The sequence below is a fragment of the Larimichthys crocea genome, chromosome XIII (assembly GCF_000972845.2).
Source record: "Larimichthys crocea isolate SSNF chromosome XIII, L_crocea_2.0, whole genome shotgun sequence".
NCBI lineage: Eukaryota > Metazoa > Chordata > Actinopteri > Sciaenidae > Larimichthys > Larimichthys crocea.
The window spans coordinates 41,746,473-41,762,107 of NC_040023.1; the positions used below are offsets into that span (position 1 = coordinate 41,746,473).

The 15,635-nt window shown below is 43.3% G+C and overlaps 1 protein-coding gene across 4 annotated transcripts in view; it reads left to right on the top strand.

Annotated features, from left to right (window-relative positions):
- Window positions 1–15,514, top strand: part of ash1l (ash1 (absent, small, or homeotic)-like (Drosophila)) — a 29,963-nt gene extending 14,449 nt beyond the window's left edge. For 3 of the 4 annotated variants that reach the window (XM_019264251.2, XM_010743527.3, XM_027287285.1), the window contains exons 11-27: window positions 73–279; window positions 485–631; window positions 3,596–3,704; window positions 3,817–3,966; window positions 4,426–4,493; window positions 5,009–5,175; window positions 5,654–5,806; window positions 6,012–6,066; window positions 6,409–6,541; window positions 7,859–8,137; window positions 8,539–8,625; window positions 8,753–8,843; window positions 9,760–9,898; window positions 10,001–10,173; window positions 10,531–10,697; window positions 11,365–11,851; window positions 13,014–15,514. In XM_019264251.2, the coding sequence (XP_019119796.2) occupies window positions 73–279; window positions 485–631; window positions 3,596–3,704; window positions 3,817–3,966; window positions 4,426–4,493; window positions 5,009–5,175; window positions 5,654–5,806; window positions 6,012–6,066; window positions 6,409–6,541; window positions 7,859–8,137; window positions 8,539–8,625; window positions 8,753–8,843; window positions 9,760–9,898; window positions 10,001–10,173; window positions 10,531–10,697; window positions 11,365–11,851; window positions 13,014–13,105 (2,704 nt within the window). In that variant the 3' untranslated portion in view covers window positions 13,106–15,514. The remainder of the gene's footprint in view (window positions 1–72; window positions 280–484; window positions 632–3,595; window positions 3,705–3,816; window positions 3,967–4,425; window positions 4,494–5,008; window positions 5,176–5,653; window positions 5,807–6,011; window positions 6,067–6,408; window positions 6,542–7,858; window positions 8,138–8,538; window positions 8,626–8,752; window positions 8,844–9,759; window positions 9,899–10,000; window positions 10,174–10,530; window positions 10,698–11,364; window positions 11,852–13,013) is intronic. The other variant, XM_019264252.2, reaches the window with a different exon arrangement.
- Window positions 15,515–15,635: the final 121 nt, after the last annotated feature.

Consider the following 15,635-nt stretch of genomic DNA (forward strand, 5'->3'; position numbering starts at 1 on the left):
GGTTATATGTTTGTCAAGGTATGTTGTCTCAGCCTCATTCTACCTTTTTTTTTTTATTGCCCATGTCTCCAGGATGAGTTTTGCAGAGTGCTCTCCAGGCACCTGTCCGTGTGCCGAGCAGTGTGACAACCAGCACATCCAGAGACATGAGTGGGTCCAGTGTCTGGAGCGATTCCGAGCTGAGGGCAAGGGCTGGGGCATCCGCACCAAGGAGGCACTTCGCTCTGGACAGTTTATCATCGAGTACCTGGGAGAGGTGGTTAGCGAACAGGAGTTTAGGTGAGTTACATATTATGCAAAAAATTCTTGATGGGTGGCAGACGAGGCCTAAAAAGTATGCGGACGTCAGAAGATTTCAAATGTCCTGCGTCTGTCTTGCTGCCTGTTTCACTTCCTCAGCTCAGGACTTAATTTAACTTGACGTTGAAATTAATGAACGCCTCTCTTTTAATCTTCCATCCACTCTATCCTACAATTTTTTCAGGAGCCGTATGATGGAGCAGTACTTCTCCCACAGTGGCCACTACTGTCTGAACCTGGATAGCGGCATGGTGATTGACAGCTACCGAATGGGCAATGAGGCACGCTTCATAAACCACAGCTGTGAACCCAACTGTGAGATGCAGAAGTGGTGGGTGTCATGGCAGCTTTAAACCAGTTCCCTCCTAATGTCCTTGTAGTGCTTTTGGGTTCTTACCAAAGCCCAGGTTTGGTTAAGCCTTTCAGGAGCGAGCATGGGAGGTTTCTACAAGTTTTTATGGAGTCAGACCTGATGTTTGCTGCATTTGTTTGACTGTGATGACAAAAGAAACATACTGTATTGACTTTGCAATACTAATTGGTAATGTCAACATCTCATCTGGCTAAAATAATAGCAGGGTTCACTATTTATTTATTTCATCACTAAACATTAAAAATATTCTGTTTACATTCAGTGTTACTCACAAAGCGCAGTCTGTGTATCCTTGAGGTTTAACCTTATGTGTCCAGTGCATTTTTTTCCCTACAAAAACATTTGCAAAGTCAAACTGAAATCATGTTTAGTCATCCCCTTTACAGTCTAAAATAACGTCCATGTATCGTTAATAGTTTTTATGATTAAAAAGATCATTAAAAAAAAAAAAGGTCTCTGGGGAAATATCAGAAATGCTCCTTTCATCCCAGCCGGCTGGAGGGGCGTGTCACTGTCGGTGTCTGCGTTTGATTGACAGCAGCGGACAGACTGCCAGAGCGTCTTTGTTACACCATAGGGAATGAAGGACAAAGTCAACAAACTCGCGTTGTGACTGCATGTCACGGGCAGACAGCGCATCGTTAGTGGTATTAGCAAGGACACTCGCAGGTACATTTAGATGCAGTTAAATATGAGTAACTAATTAGCCTGCAATATTAGCGGTGCACTATTACCCGATGAATGTTTGTCTGTGTGTTCGTTTTTGTGCGTCAGATAAGAAGGAGATCGTAGCAGGAAAGCTAGCGTGAGTTGTTGTTCTGTGGCTCCTGTGTTGTGTAGCTGCTGTCTGGCTCAGTGTGACCGTGTGCTGATGTTGCTGCTTCATACAAGCTTTGATTGGCTGTATCGACATAAGGTCCATGTTGACAGGTACAGCATTCAGAGGGCACCGTCATAAACGTTCTCAAAGGAGAACACAAGGCACAGAGGTGATTTAGATCCAGCGTTGTTTCGCTGTTCATGTTTATTAGCTTGCAGTGCTCTTATTCCCTATCGCTGTTGCCACATTGCAGTATATCTTGGTGTGTTACCACCACCTGTAGATCATTGGAATAGTGTGACACCTTTGGCAGGAGTGTGTGTCGTGTCGTTCGTGCCCTCTAAAACTCTTCAGGGAACCTTTAAGGACTGTCAGGTACAGTGACAGCAGCCACAGACTCTATTAAAGCTCCAGACAGTGTTAAACAAGTGAAGCTAAGAATCTTGCAGGATTGTTGTTGTGAGAGGAAAGTGGGACTGGTTGATTGGAAAATGTTCCAGCTTGATACTTTAGTATTTTGTATCCTAAATGCTTCCGTCATTTATGTTTAACGAACTGGAAAACAGTAGCCTATTAGCTAAATAGTTTCAGTTAATTGCTGTCTGTTTGCATGCCTGCTGATTTGGGTGAGCTGGGTAATTTTCTCCTGTAAGAGGCAAACTGAGAGTGAAAGTACCAGAAAGATATTCACCAGAGAAATAATCGTTCTGGTACAACGTGATTCAAATCGAGACAAGGCCAGCAAAGCCAAGTCCTGCTACGGCAATTTTACTCTTGTCTTCTCACGCACCGTTACCAGAGAACAGAGGTTTCACTATAAGTAACCACATGTTACAATGAATCTTGTAGCTATAAATCACTTTATCTACTTTAATGCATACAAATGTGGGCTTATTGTGGCAGAAATGTATATTGTTATTGGTTATAATTAGTGGATCGGCACGGATAAGTAGTTGCAGTGTATGTTGTGTTGCCCTAGTTTGGATATCTTACACAAGCTCTAAAAGGGACACGTGTAGCAGGTGCACTTCATTGTAAATGAGAAAGCTCTGCCTCGAAACCCCAACCTTATTAATGTGGTTGTGTGGTGGTAATCTGATGAGATCACCTCAGTCGTTCTCTGCCAGTGTTCAGAGACCTAAATGGCTTAAAGGCCTTGCACCGCACCAAAACAATTCACTGGTTTCCTGAGGGATTGTTCTCGCAGCATGGTTAAATCCACTGCAATCGGAGACCTGGCTGAGCAGCCCTCCCGCTGCCTGACTTTTACAAGTGAAGCCTACTTGGATTTTCCTTTTTAGTTGTGGTGTGCCTGTATATAGTGAATCTACAACATGTGCCAAGGCAGTTTTAACCCTCAAGAGGGTTTATTGTGGACTACTAAAGATCATAAGAGAGTGGACTATCAAACTGTACCCTCTGCCCTTCAGCAGAGACCAGCTCATAATCTAGGGCACTGGTTGGTGTATGTGTGTGTGTGTAATGTAGAGTGGCTGGGCTGAAATAAAAGACTCCACAAGGATGGAGGATTTTCAGCACAAAGCCTGACGAGTCATCCATCTTGTCACAGAAGAGAGATTACATGCAGCCGGGCCTTAGATACAGCTGTAGTGCCTGAAGACAATGCGCTGAACCAGCTTTTTACCCCTATAGAAGGAATAAATTATCAAGTGGCTGGCAAACAGAATAGCGCTCTTTATTCTTAGAAGAATTGTGAAAAGCTGGAGCACGGCTTCGTTTGGAGAGGGAAAACAGGGATGACAACATGTTGAGCGTTTGCCAAATAGAGCAAATGTAAACAGGGACAGTCCTCTTCTCTTTTTGTCCTGATCTTAGAACGTCTTAATTTAGTTGTCATTCTGACAGGGCTGGTTTAACATATGTCAAGACAGAAACCTGACAGACTTAGTGTTGGAGTGTATATTTACCATGTTTATCATCACACACCTCTCTTGTGCTTTCCTGCTGTGAACCTCATTTTGGAATATTTACAAGAGTTCATTATTTATTTATCATTGATCATGCTTTAAAATTCAATGTAAAGTTTGTCATGTGAGCGTTCCTCCCCCTCACTCGCCCTCCCTGTGACTTTTCCCTTGTAGGTCGGTGAATGGGGTGTACAGAATAGGTCTGTTTGCACTCAAGGACATCACCAGCGGCACTGAGCTCACGTACGACTACAACTTCCATTCCTTCAATACAGAAGAGCAGGTGAAGCACCGGCATTCATCTTTTTCCTTGAATCACACTTTGGATATTTCATGTTCATGCTGTTTCCCTTTTGTAAGAGCCTTATCTCATTTTCTTTTCCTCTCCTCTACAGCAAGTGTGTAAGTGTGGTTCAGAGAGCTGCCGGGGCATCATTGGAGGGAAGAGCCAGCGTATTAACGGACTGCCTGGGAAGACAGGAGGGACTCGGCGGCTGGGTCGACTCAAGGAGAAGAGGAAGTCCAAACATCAGCTCAAGAAACGAGTAAGTGATGAATGCACATATAAATACTAATGTACTAATGTGTTGCTATCAGTTCAGTGAAGCCCTTCTTTATTAAGATGATTTATTTGTTTTATATTTTCTTTAGGATTATCTTTGAGGTGAAATTATGAGCTATTGTAATCTAGCTGAAGCTATTGCATGGCGGTGTCTTATGAAATATCAGTTGCAGTCTCTATGTAGGGCACGAATGTGTCTGTGTCTCAGAGGTACACTTAGTGGGCCACAAGGTGTCTAAAAAAGTAACTCAGAGTACCTTAAAGGGCGGAGTTTTGAATTAGGGCTGAATGGTATGACCTAAAATTTACAGTATATCGTGGCACATGTTAAATATGGGCTTTTAGCAACGTCAGCAATGAAAACAGGAGCACATATGTTCATGAGCCCGAGCAGCGTTTTCCACTGAGATATCACGCTTTAAACAACTTTGTTCATTCTCAGGAGGAAGAGTCGAGTGACAGCAACAAGTTTTATCCTCATCTCATGAAGCCCATGTCCAACAGAGAGAGGTAAACACACACTCACACACACACACACACACACACACACACACACACACACAAACAAATGGTCACAAGCAAGGAAAAACAGAACTTGAGATGTTTGACACACACCATCATGATCACACTCTATACTGGAACTCGTTACACTGATTATGATGCGGAGTATAATGTAACAGTCACATTCCCACATCTGTTAGCCAATATCAGATTGCATTTTTAGAAAGCGTGAAACATGGTCAAGTTTTCACACGTCTGTCTGAAGGGAAGTTTGTTCTGCTGCTGTTTGTTCTGTGTATTTAGAGGAAAAAATGCACACTTCTTCATTCCTAATCAGACATTTTTATACAAACCACGACTTGTTGAAGTATTTCAGAAATAAATGAAATGAATGCAAATTTAGCTTTCAGTTCATTAATTTACAGTATGATGTGGTAGTATTTAGGATTCCATCAGAGAGCACAAGTACATTTGACACGTTAAATATGTCTTCACACTCCTGTCCTCTCTCCGTCGATCATCAGGAACTTTGTCCTGAAGCACCGAGTGTTTCTTCTGAGGAACTGGGAGAAGATGAGGGAGAAACAGGAGCTGCTGAAGAGGGAGGGTGAGAGAGAGAGGGACGCCAGCAGCCTGTCCATATATACGCGCTGGGGAGGAGTCATCCGAGACGACGGCAACATTAAGTCAGGTGAGCGCACATGCTTCGAAGTGCGAAGAGAAGGTGGTGGAAAATTGAGTTGTGAAAAAAAAAAACTGTTTTTGGTTCTATGTAACAAACATCTGTAAAGTAAATCATCTGTCTATCATGGGCGAACTTCAACCAGATCAACCAATCATCAAACCTGCCCGAAGAAGAAAACTTTCAGTGCTGTTCTCTTCCTTCAGTGAATAACTCTCCAGTTGTAATATATCTGACTCTTGCAACATCTGCGCTAACTTCTTTAGCAGCTACTGTTATTGTTTCCAAGCAAACACTGCACACACTTTGTCACACACCCCCACGCCTGTAGCTCAAGCCAGCGCTGCTAGTAGTTCCTCAAAGTGGCAACACTTCTGTGAATTTCTTTTTCTAGCTGTAAACAACTTTTAACTGGAATCGAAGTGATCTGAAACGAGGTGTAAAAAAAAAAAAAACCTGTTGCATAATGCTCGTGCCCTGTTTCCAGATGTGTTCCTGACGCAGTTCTCGGCCCTGCAGACGTCGCGGTCGGTTCGCACTCGGAGACTTGCCGCCGCCGAGGAAAACACCGAAGTCACACGCACTGCTCGCCTCGCGCACATCTTCAAGGAGATCTGTGACATGATCACCAGCTATAAGGGTCAGTGTCAATGTGGGAGAGCTACTATTGTGCTTTGCTATTAAATCTTCTCATTAGTGTGACCTCTAGCCTGATCTGAGATCTGATCAGGCCTTTAAAACACATCTGTCAGTGCCTCTATGCTTATATCTAATATTCAGTGAATGATAAGGCACCATGATTGAAAAATGATGACAGGAATGTTACTTTTTTTGTCTTTCCTCAGACTCAGCTGGTCAGACGCTTGCTGCTCCGCTGGTTAATCTCCCATCCAGAAAGAGGTGAGAGCGCATACAAGAGTAAACCCGCATTTTGTCCGCTTCATTCATAATGTTTTACTGTTTTCCAGACAGCAATGTTACTGTTATCTCATCCATCGGTGTACAGCACCCACATAGTGTAACAGTTTTATCTTGTGCCACAGTTGAGCCGTGACAGCTCCAGTTGTAGTCCAGTATTGATAGTAATCACTTTGTGTCAAAACAATAACAGCTCATTAGGTCTGGCTACTAACGCTGTCAAAGTCAGAGACGTGTTTCCACTGGGAGGCCTTTAAGATCTGCAGAGTCACAGCTTTAAAATAACTGACCTAACTAACCTTGCTTTCTTTTGTGTGCCAACAGAAACAGCCAGTACTATGAGAAGGTGTCTGACCCTCTGGACCTGAGCACCATCGAGAAGCAAATCCTCACCGGCCACTACAAGACCGTTGAAGCTTTCGACACCGACATGCTCAAGGTGTTTCGCAATGCTGAGGTAGGAAGGTGTCCCATTAGTTGCGTTGCATTAATGATCCCGTTATTTACAATAAGAGTGTTTGTGTGTGTTTGCAGTTACTGCCGTCTAGTTCCAGCACACAACAATTTCAGCTTGTTGTGGCCGTAAAGTTTCAGGAACAAGGGAACACCCTGAACTCTGGATCTAAACTCCCTTTTACTTCAGTTTAGTGACGGATTACTGCTCCTCTCCCACATTCACTTGCTAGCTCTCTCAACCACTGCTTCTTGTCACTTTCTGTTTGATCAGTTAGCAATATTTAGCCTGGCAAGCATCACCCTGTTAGTTTCTGAAGCATCTGAAAGTACTTTCCCCAGGGCAAGGGAGTTTTTTACACTTGTCGCACAGGACATAAATGTAGTCCTTGCTTCCTTTGGTCAAAACACACGTTTAGATCGTGAGATCTTCTCGGGTCCCCTGGGGAAAGTTTCTTTGGTGGAAATGCCCTATTAGCTGGTGCCGAAGGATAAACCCACTGTCAAGAAAGTCACATGTGGTTTTGAAGGGCTGCTGTAGTATCCAGTCGTTATCATTTAATAACACTTGTGAGTCTCTGAAACTTAATCCCAGATTCTTAGAGCCCAATCAATATCAGAAAGCCTCATAAAAATGATAATTTACATTGTTACACCGCAGCTCTTAATGCATTCTTCCTCCCACGGTCTTTCTTCCTGACTCTCACACAAACACCTCCCGAATGGGATATCACACCATGACTGCTGATCCTCTGTGCACACGTTGCAGGCCCTTTTGATTTACATCTGTATAGCTTAGCAGTTTAAACAAGTGCCACTTGAAGCCTCTCAGAGGAGCTTACTATTCCAGTCAAAGAAGTTTGAAGTGGACGTCTAAATTAGATTCACCCTCTAGTCCCAAGACCCTTTTTGCCAGACTGAAAAAAAACGTGAGGGGAATGTGGTTTCTGGTTAAATACAGAGCTGTGAGCTGTAGCATTATCCGTACAGCAGCAAAGTCAGTTTTAAGTGCATCTTTCTGTGGCAGTGGCCTTTCTTCTGTAGGAAATTGCCCGTAAACCTGAAGGCAGAGTCTTGTCTGAGTGACTGAATGATGAGGGCATAATTCAGGAGTCAAGTGTGCATTCTTCTGCCTTTTATGTAAGATTTATGTCATGTCTTTATTGTCCTGTTTGGGACGTCTTGTTGTCCTTGTGCCATGCATCAGGACAGGCTGGCGGTAACCGATTCACTAAGATCGTTTCCTGTAAATTTATTGTTTTTATCAAAAGGTAAATAAATAAAGCTGCTTGGTTTACAACGGCTCTTGTTTCCTCACCAGAAATATTACGGCAGGAAGTCATCGGTGGGCAGGGACGTGTGTCGGCTGCGGAAAGCCTACTACAGCGCTCGTCACGAAGCCGCTGTCCAGATTGATGAGATCGTGGGCGAGACGGCCAGCGAAGCCGACAGCTCGGATTCACTGGAGCGCGATCACGGCCACCACCACCACGGCGGAGGAGGAGGACCGGGGTCCCATGACAAGGACGACGATGTCATCCGTTGCATCTGTGGAATGTACAAGGACGAAGGCCTGATGATCCAGTGTGAGAAGTGCATGGTAAGAAGCAAAGTGTCCGACACAAATAACTGCAAAGAAAATCTAGCAGAGAAAAAAAGATGCACACCTGTTTTAGTGAGCGCTTTCTCCCGAGACATCACCTAACTAAGGCGTACTCTGTCATGGAGATTTTCCAAAGGAGAGCACGCAGTCAGTCCTCTGTGTATATTTGTTATTTTTAGACAAAGAAAACAAGGAGGGTTACAAATATTGATTGAAACTACCACAGTTGTGAATCAACGCGTTGGTTATAAATGTGTTTGTCTTTGCTAGTAACACAGACTCGGAACATCGCTGTTATTTTTTTAAAGAGTGGCTCACTCTGTACCAGCTGGGGAATCACTGATTCAACAACATCCACATTTTTTTCCCTTTCCTTTCATTGTTTTTAATCACTGCAGGTGTGGCAGCACTTTGACTGCATGCGGCTGGAGACCGAGGTGGAGCACTACCTGTGTGAGCAGTGTGACCCTCGGGCTGTAGACAGGGTACGTCAGCCATGAATACTTAACTTAATTTGTTGTCTTAGGACAGTCAGGTTTATATTACCACAGTCCCTTTTGGGGCTTAACTTCTTTTATCTAATCTCACCAGCATGTGTTATTGTTGTTACAGGAAGTTCCCATGATACCTCAGCCTAGCTATGCCCAGGCTGGTTCTGTGTACTACATCTGCCTCCTTAGAGATGACCTGCTGCTACATCAAGGTAAAGGAACAATACAGACCAGCAGTCGTGAGCACAGAAATGCTCAGAAAGGTCCCGTTTCTACAGAGCAATTAAAAGCCCCGACCAGCATCTTGTATGTGCCAAAACAGTTTAAATTTAACTTGCTGCAGTGATGTACAGGTGGAGGACAACCAAACATCACTATTGGTGTAGTTGACAGTGCAACGGAGCACACCTCTGAATCTCTAATCAGGTTTGTTGGGAGTAATCCGAGCTGAAACAGTATTGAAACATTCAGCCAGAGAAGGCAGAGACACTCTGGTGTTAAAAGTGCCCTGTGGATTTTTCATGTAAACAAACAGAAATGATGTTTATATTGAGTGTTTTCCACAAAGACTCATTATGTGATTCCTTGAGGTCTAACACGAGTGTTGAGCGCATTTCCTTCCTCATAAAACAAGTATTAAAAAGTATAAATTGAACAACATCCACATTTACTAGCTTACAGTCTTCTTGTCTTCCTTTGTGGCACATTGCTGCATTTCTTGGCACATTTCAGCGAACTGTAGATCAGTGTGAAACCATTGGCAGGACTTTGGATCGCATCACCCATGTGAAGCTTCGTAGTGCTACTAGAGGCTATAAACTCCACAGGGAACCTTTTTAAAGTGACTCTTTTTTTTTTAACTTCTGAGTGAAGTCAGTTTAACTGAATTGTATTATTTCAAAGTTTTAAAAAAACAACAGGCTCGATCAGGGCTGAGTGGAAAAGTTTGCTGTGCGATCTTGTTTTGACGTGCCAAAATTTGATCCGAAACTCTGGAGAAGAAGTGTTACTCTGCTGACATGTTGTACTGCACCTGTCAGGTCACTTTCGTATCAAGCAGTCAATTTCTTGGAAAAATGTCACCATTGTAGACAAGTAACCTGTCAGTGTCTTGTGTCTTGTGTGCAGGTGACTGTGTGTATCTGATGAGAGACAGCAGACGCACACCTGAGGGCCAGCCTGTCAGACAGTCTTACCGTCTCTTGTCTCACATCAACCGAGACAAACTCGACATCTTCCGAATCGAGAAACTCTGGAAGAATGAGAAGTAAGTTCATCAGATGATGCACTGCAGATCATTGTGCTCATCAGGTTGCGTTCCATTGTTTTGTTTTCTGACCTTTTTCTTTATTCACTCAAAACTCCAAAGAGGTGAGAGGTTTGCCTTCGGCCACCACTACTTCCGTCCTCACGAGACACATCATTCTCCATCACGGCGTTTCTACCAGAACGAGTTATTCCGCATGCCGCTCTACGAGATCATCCCCCTGGAGGCAGTGGTGGGAACCTGCTGTGTCCTTGATCTCTACACTTACTGCAAGGGTGAGGGGAAACACACACATTCAAACTCCCACATGTGGCTTTGATGCTTTTATTTCCCCATTGAAATAGTAAGTCTTTCAACAACCGCTGCTGAGGTTTCCCGAGTGAGGCTCAGTGAACTGTAGAAAATGTAGATGTACTTGTCTGCTGCCAGGCGTGAATGTGTATAAATATGAATATCAAACAGCACAGCACTGATAAATTAAGGTTAATAATCCCTTTACGGCTCAGCTCAGCTCGACAGTCTTTAACAAAAACATACCAGTGTAAATCTGGAGGCGTTTGCTCTTCAAATATTTGATCACAACTTCATTTACAGGAGCTCCCGGCTAATGCAAAGTGTATGTTTTTCTACAGGGCGGCCGAAGAATGTAAAAGAGCAGGACGTGTACATCTGTGATTACCGCTTGGACAAGTCCGCTCACCTGTTCTACAAGATCCACCGTAACCGTTACCCGGTCTGCACCAAGCCATATGCCTTCAACCACTTCCCCAAGCGGCTCACGCCCAAAAGAGACTTCTCGGTGAGAGTGGGGGTGTGTGTGTGTGTGTGTGTCCTTAGAGGGTGGGGCTGCTGCTCGCTGCAGGATCTATTACTGATTTATTAACGCTGAAAGATATTTTAAGAGAGGAGGTAATGTTACAGCCCAGCGCGCATTTTGCCTCGGCACCTCATCTTGTTTACAGTGTTTAGGCTGCCTGCAGCACAATCACAGGTGAAGGTGGAGCTAACCAGAAACAAATGAGAGAAACCGCACCTGCGTTTTGTTCCTGAGCCAAACCACATAGTTTGCAGTGAATGTCCACGTGCGTTTTGTCGCTGGTTTTAGGAGATTGACAATGTTGGCAATTTGTGTGGCCAATTATGTAATGTCGACTGACTTGGCAGGCTAAATACTTAGTGGAGTTTTTTTACGCAGCAAAGTGAACTAAAAAAAGGTTTTCTTGTCAGCGCTTTCTTTCTTAGTTTTTAGCTTCATGTTTTTGCTGCATTACATTAGTTCAGTAAAATGTCTATCACAGAAACTGAAATTAAGATGACTTTCCAAAACTTCTCTGTGATTTCTAAACTCTGATAATTATTTCCCATTTGCAAACCCTAAACATCTGGAACCGAAGTCAGCTAAATATAACCATGAAAAGTATTTGCAAACTTTATTTGAACCGGGTCTGATTGTGACATTTTTGCAGCCTCACTACGTTCCTGACAACTACAAGAGGAACGGGGGCCGTTCTGCCTGGAAGAGCGAACAACCCAAAGGGGCCGGAGTCTGCGAGGACGACGGCTCTTCCTGCGACCGGGGCGATGACTTCCCGCCTGAGGCCGAAGACAGTAGAGGAGTGGACGACGACATGGACATGCCGCCGGAGGATCCGGAACTTCTTCCAGCCAAGCCCAGACGAGTGGAACGGGACGGCGAGGGAGACGAGGATGAAGACGAGGAGGAGGACGAAGAGGAAGGGCAGGACACTGAGGAGCGCAAGGAGCTGGAGGAGAATTCCACAGAGAGGATAGGAGAGATGCTCGAACTCCCGTCGTCTTCGGCCTCCTCGCCATTACACCACCCGGTGCTGGGCAGGAGGGAAGCCCAGAGGGAACGACTCAACAAAATTCTGCTGGATCTGCTGCACAGAACGCCCAGCAAGAATGGTGAGGGACCGGGAACAAAGCAGGGGGGTAGGTCAACAGATAAATCAGGGTCACTTCATTTAAACATGTTTGTAGACGGTTTCTAAGTGGCAAAGTTCAAAGTTGGTGCAATAAACTGTTTATTAGACATTTATCTGAAACTGTTTTTAGCATTTTTCTAACCGTTTGGAACCTCGGATTTCAGGTCTGCAGTCTCGTTCTCCTGTGCAGTGTTTGATTTCTTCTATCTGCTGACACCAGAACTAAAGAGCGTCTAAATATAGACCATTTTTTAGCAGCGACAATACATAGTGAATCTCTGTTTAAAGGGAAAGTCTGGTTCTGTTCTGTTGTATCACATAAACGAGCCACACAGTTGCTGTCTGTGACATGTTCCTTAATCAGGATAAACATAGACACCATCTATTTTGATCAATCGCACGTACGTTCAGCTCCAGCACCAGAGTGTATTAATGACTGCTGAAAATAGTCCCCCGGCAAACATATTTACCCGTTTGACTAATGTTAGCTAAAAAAAACGCAGTAAACATCGGTTTAAGGCAACTTTTCTTTAATGATGCCAAATTTGTGAGCCATTTTATTTTTAAAAGATTTAAATCTTCAGGAAGAAGCAGTTGGCTGAGTGCCAAGAGTGTGTGAGGGTTGGGGAGGGAAGTCAGAAAGTATTGGGATACAGACTAAGACGTTTGTTTGGGCCCTTTTCAAAGATTTTGATTATTATCAGCCGTGTCCTGCAGCTGCTTCACAGTTAAATCCTTCAGAAAGGCACGACCGTGCTCTGTTCAAGCGTAAAGCGGCTGCAGGACGTGCTGAGGAAGCATTTGCTGACAAAGCAGGAACGAGAAGTTTGACTTTTATTTGTAGATTACTGGTGAAAACAAGAATAAAGGAATACGCCGAAACCTGATGTGATGAGATAGATTAGAGCAGACTGATAGGCGGTTTCAGAGCTACAAAAACATTTTTGGACACTTCCTCCCTCCCAGATTTGCTGTCATAAAAGAAGTTCCAAACTTTTTGAGCACTTTTAAGCTCGATCAGTAACAGACGACACCTTTGCCTACCTTTACATTTTATTGCACCTACCTTTACCTTTGCCGTTTTCCTGATATAACACCCTGTGTGTCAGCTGTTTCTGCCCGAGCTCCTAATCCCCCTCCCTCCCCCCTCCTTTGCGTTCTTCCACCAGCCATAGATGTCACTTATCTCCTGGAGGAGGGCGCGGGGCGGCGGCTACGGCGGCGGACGCTCGGATTCGGCGATTTCGTGGGCAGAAAATAAAGTCGCTACGTGCCTGTCAAGCACCCTGCCTTTCACTTTATGTGAGCAAGCGGCAGAAAATGGAGAGACAGCAAGAAGGGATAACGAGCATTGTCGGTTGTCCGACCATTAAGGGCCACAATGCGTCCCTCTGGGCCTCTTCCAGTTTACCTCTTCCAAGACTGTCATCTCAACTCTGAGAGGGTGGAGGGGGTTTGGAAGCGCTGACTCCATCGCAATTTCAGCTTTTCAAGAGTTCTCAAGGAGTACAAGGAGAGAGCTGACCCAGACTTCTTGCTTATTTAAGTAGTATGATGCAAAACCTGTCTTTTTTTTTTTTTTTTTTTTTTTTTTTAAACATGAACATAGGAGAAATACCCCATGCGCTTAAATGCATTGAATGTTACAGACATGGGTAGATGAATTCCACTAGCAAGCATCAGAAATTAAACAAGTGGTACTGAATAGGGATGGATGGAGGGAGGGATGGTTTGTTTCAGTCAACGGGGATGTGAATGCTGGAGAATTGTTCCCCCTGGTGGGACCTAGCTGCAATGACAAAATATATCAGACGAGAGAAGAGCTGCGCCGAGACTGCGGAGGGGGGAAAAATGGCATAGGAGAAATGTATGTTGAGCAGTATGCTCAGATGCTGCTCATTAGAAAGAGAGAGCGAGGGTGGTGAACTGCACTTTTGGTACCATGGATATTGTGAAGCTCTGTGTAATGTATCTATAATGAAAACACACTAACACTCTCACAGTATTGGATGATGCAGTCTGAAAACAAAACAAAAAAAAGCAAGTTAAAAAGTCTATTATCTTTTTCCTGTTATACTGTAGTAACTCATTTAGGAACAGAAGAGGCTTGGGGTGTGTTTGTTTTTAAAGTAAAGGGAGGGCAGGGGAGGATTGAGTGTGCGCTTTTGTCAGTCGAAGTGTCTTGTTGAGGTTTTAATTTGAAATTTTTGATTTTTCTCGTGAGGCAGTTGAGCTTCGCCCCTCTTTTTTGAAGTAACATGATTCACCAGCTTAACTAAATCAGGCGTGCGCGGGGAACACCGGCTTCAACTGTAACGCCTTACACAGCCGTGCTCTCCGACTGCCTTCGTGTGCGAGTGTGTGCGTGCGTACGCACTTCTTGTGTGTCTGTATTCTGCCAGATTTCTTGAAGATATACCTTTTTAAAAAAAAAATGGAAAAAAAAAATTAAGGGCTCGATGGCAATTAACAGTTTTAAGAAAACTATGGAAAACAATACTTAACATGAAATGTATCGTGATGGTCATATTTTCTTATATTCTGTCAGACGGGTGGGGCGGTGTATACTGTATATTGGGAAGGGGAGGGGGACTTAAGATCTTTTTTGTCTTTAGACTATGTTCCTGGTTGCCATGGAGAATGTTTTAAAAAGAAATTGTGATATTTGATGAGATTTCTTTCCTTTTTTCCCCATATGCCTCTGCTAAGAAGGGGCAGCTTGCAATGTCCCAGTGCGGTTAACTGACAGAGAAGTGACGAGAATGAGACACTGACGGAGGGAGAGAGAGGGAACGGGAAGCTGTACAGTGCCAAGTTATGTAAATATACACACTTTACATTGAGGAGTGTCTCCAAAAGCAATATCTTGAAAATGGATTTTGTTTATTATTGTACTGTACAGGACTCAGCCCTAAATGTATTATGATTATTATAATAATGATAATATTATAATTTCTTCCGTTTGTATTACTATAATGAAGACACTTAAGCTCGGAGGGAAATGATTTTTTTAATGTCCATAAAATCTCACCTTAACTGTCCCGATGACATAAAAACTTAAGCTGAGTTTTCGTTGCCTATAAATGAAATTCATCTATGTACTTACTGCATGAGTGAGAAGAATGTCAAACGGACACAGAAGGCATTGGGACATGACAGTGACTCAGCAACGACACCTCTGTCACTGAATATTGTTAATAATATTACTTTTAAGGAGAAAAGTGCTCCTTGTTTTTTGCTGCAAAGTGTTGAACACTAAAAAAACAAACCAACATAAAAATGTTATGATATTTTTAAACAGTGACAGAAGCAAAAGTAAAGCTGTCAGCCCGATATCATGTTCTTATTTTTTGTTTTTTCTTTCAAATAGGAAATGGTTCCGTTTTGTGATAGCAGTCATTGTATGATGCTTGTACTTGTATTTGTGTGTTTTGTGTGATTCGTTTAGTTATTTTTAGACAATCACAAAATAAGATGCAAGCATTGTAAATGGCAGACTGGCGGACATTTTGTGATGTGTACAGTTTGTCAAAAAAAACTTCTTCCACTCGTTAAAAGTTTGTAATTATGATTCTTAAGTCATGAAAAATGCTGTTGGTTTTTACTTTTTTGTTTTATATTTGTTTTTTTTGTTTGTTTGTTTTTTTAATAAAAAGCACTACATTATTGTGAATACACCTGACGTTGTTATGCTTTCAATATTCCTCAAGAAAAAAGCAGAAAACGTAGCTTGAAATATCAAAAGATGTGAAATCTTAGTGAGGTCTGCAGAGTTTTCACTTGGACTACTA